This window comes from Stegastes partitus, unplaced genomic scaffold (assembly GCF_000690725.1).
Source record: "Stegastes partitus isolate 25-593 unplaced genomic scaffold, Stegastes_partitus-1.0.2 Scaffold913, whole genome shotgun sequence".
NCBI lineage: Eukaryota > Metazoa > Chordata > Actinopteri > Pomacentridae > Stegastes > Stegastes partitus.
In genome coordinates, this window is record NW_007578644.1 from 198,865 (window position 1) to 201,499 (window position 2,635).

The window sequence follows — 2,635 nt, forward strand, 5'->3', positions numbered from 1 at the left end:
CCAAACAGAACCAGCTCATTCAATCGCTCTTCACACAGAACCTGATTGTTCCAGAACAAACAGGAACATGCTGTCATATTTACTTCTTGTTCTGTTTGTTTGTTCTGGATGTCGTGGCAGGAAGTTAATTAGAAGTTAATTGAACTTAATAGAAGGTTCTGTTTCATTCAGGGAACTTTACTACAGAAGCCCAAAGCGTTCATGAAAAGCCGGAGATGTTATCTCATGACTACGAGATGCGGATCTCCGTTATTAGTCGCGGCTGTTTGAGACGTCAGAGGCATGGAAACGTATATTTATTTATTTTAAAGATATTTTTTGGCCTTGTTAGACAGGACAGAGAGAGACACAAGAAAGTAGGGGAGAAGAACCTGCAGCAAAGGGCCATGAGCAGGACTCGAACCCATGACCTGCTGGGACTATAGCCCCTATATATGGGACGCCTGCTCAACCAGGTGAGCTCTAGCGGCGCCTTGGAAACGTATATTTTTAAGTGTTCCTGATCCATGTGCTGTGTCTGACCTTGTGTTCCGACCACGATGACGGGGATGTCGGACCGGTACGAGCTGAGCTGACTGTAGAGCTGGTAGAGCTCCTGGAAACTGGCCTCATTCTCCAGGCTGAAGACCAGGATCACGGCATCCACCCAGCTGCTGAACTGGAAGAGGAAGGAAATATGTCAGCGGTCTGAGGAAGAGCCTGATGCATGAAGAACAGTTTTCCCCCAAACACACGGCAAGAAGCACCTGTGCATCAGGAGGTCCGGGCTCCTCTCGGATCAGCAGCAAGTGACTCTGCCCGTCCACCAGAACCTCCTTCTTGTACCGTCCGCCTGACAGGGACAAGACAGGTTATTCAGGCTGCACTGAGCACGCTCAGACTCCTCCGTCTCAGTGTAAATGAGTTAAATGCTTTTTAAACGTGTGAATGTTTCCCACCGTCGGGTTTCTCCAGCGCAACATAACTGCCTGTGATGTATTTGTTCACCAGCGCCGACTTGCCGCTCTTTGGACTTCCCAGAATGCCCTGAGAGAAGAGGAGGGAAGGAAGCACGGCGAGTTCATTCAGAGCGAGGAGTGAGCGCACTTTCACACAATAAATATAACTCTCGGACTAAATAAAAATAAATTCAGACTCTCAGTTCCTCCATTGAACATGTTTGGTTCCGTCTAGCTTCCTCTCTGTCATGTGTTGATGTAAACACACAGTTAAAGGCAGAGGAAGGAAGTATTCTGACGGTGACGCGACATAAAAANTAGTGCAAACAGTTGGCAGAGACAGTGCAGACAGGAAGTGATTTAATGAGCCATTCGCAGTTTCACTGTTCAGGCCGTCTGTACTTAGACTTGCACGGCTTAATCTTTGAGACAAGCTGCTGGCAGGATGGACCGGGTCGCCCAAGAACTGTGTGGGTGGTTTATGATGTGATGGGAACCCAGATTAAAGTCCAAATTTTAGGTACTTTTTTTGAAGCTACTTGAATACATGTGAGATTTTTTTTTTTTTTTAATATGTATACACGTATATATATGTGTGTGTGTTAATTTTTTAAATAATTGCGTAATTTAAAACACTTTCTAATTTAATTTGATGTTGTTTTGCAAGTCTGTGACCATAAAATGAATGGAATGTTAAATACTGTAAAATATTAATATATAGTCAATCTTAAAATGCAGTAAAATTCCAGCATTACCTGATGAGAAATTTGTTTGACTAAAATCAGTTCTCAGCACTTATTTAATATTATTCATTCACAGCCAAATGTTAACCTAAAGCTAGTTTGAAGGCCGTCACTGGATTTTCAGGTAAAATTAGGAGATAATTTCTTCAGTGAGCTATAAATACACATCACATAAGTGCCCAACGTAACTCATTAATTTATGTATTTTATATTTAGCCATTGAGATTTGTTCTTCCAGGAAGTTCTGGTCAAAACGGCGTCAAGTAAATGTTGAATTTAGTTTTTTTAAAAAAGATCCGTCTCTCACTGAGTCAGACTGAAAATGAGAAGCGGATCTGTTCAACGAAAATGAGTTTCGTTTGGTTTGCTATTGTTCTGTCTGGTGGAAACTCCCACACAACACCTCTCTGAGCTAACTGCTGTGTGTTTGGACCCGGTGATGGACGGAGCTGCTACCTGTCCGGGGAACGACGCCGATCCGGGCGTGGAGCCTCCGGAGTGACTCGGCGAGTTGGGCAGAGATTTGCAGGCCTGAAGCGCCGCCTGCTTCTTCTGAGTTACGATCTTCTGAGCAGCTGGAAAACACACAAGCCGACCATCAGAGTCTGTTCACAGCATCTGTGGCGGAAGAACCTTTTGTTTTCTTGGCGAGTCTCGTCTTGGACGCCTTCTTTTCGTGAGCATTGGCAGCAGCAGCAGCGATGAAGTCTGACTCGACTCACCCTCGGAAAACACTCGGTCCACGTTGAAGCCGTAGGTGGCGCAGGTCTCGTAGAACAGCGAGTGACGGACGTCGATGCACAGCTGTCGGGCTCGCTGGTCCTCGATCACACGGGGGTTGGTGCTGCTGATTTTATCTGATAAACAAACAGGAGCAGTGAAGAGAAAGCTGCAAATCATGATGAAGCTCTGCTGCCAGAGCCTCAATAACAAGAATTAGATTAACTTTATAGA

General features: G+C 45.0%; 1 protein-coding gene across 1 annotated transcript in view; it reads right to left on the bottom strand.

Annotated features, from left to right (window-relative positions):
* The window catches only part of LOC103366159 (arf-GAP with GTPase, ANK repeat and PH domain-containing protein 1-like), a 34,967-nt gene that overhangs the window by 23,457 nt on the left and 8,875 nt on the right, over positions 1 to 2,635 (bottom strand). The window contains exons 2-6 of the mRNA XM_008293807.1: positions 2,404 to 2,538; positions 2,138 to 2,256; positions 939 to 1,113; positions 747 to 832; positions 453 to 658 (exon numbers count right to left, since the gene is read on the bottom strand). Coding sequence (XP_008292029.1) covers positions 453 to 658; positions 747 to 832; positions 939 to 1,113; positions 2,138 to 2,256; positions 2,404 to 2,538 — 721 coding nt within the window. The remainder of the gene's footprint in view (positions 1 to 452; positions 659 to 746; positions 833 to 938; positions 1,114 to 2,137; positions 2,257 to 2,403; positions 2,539 to 2,635) is intronic.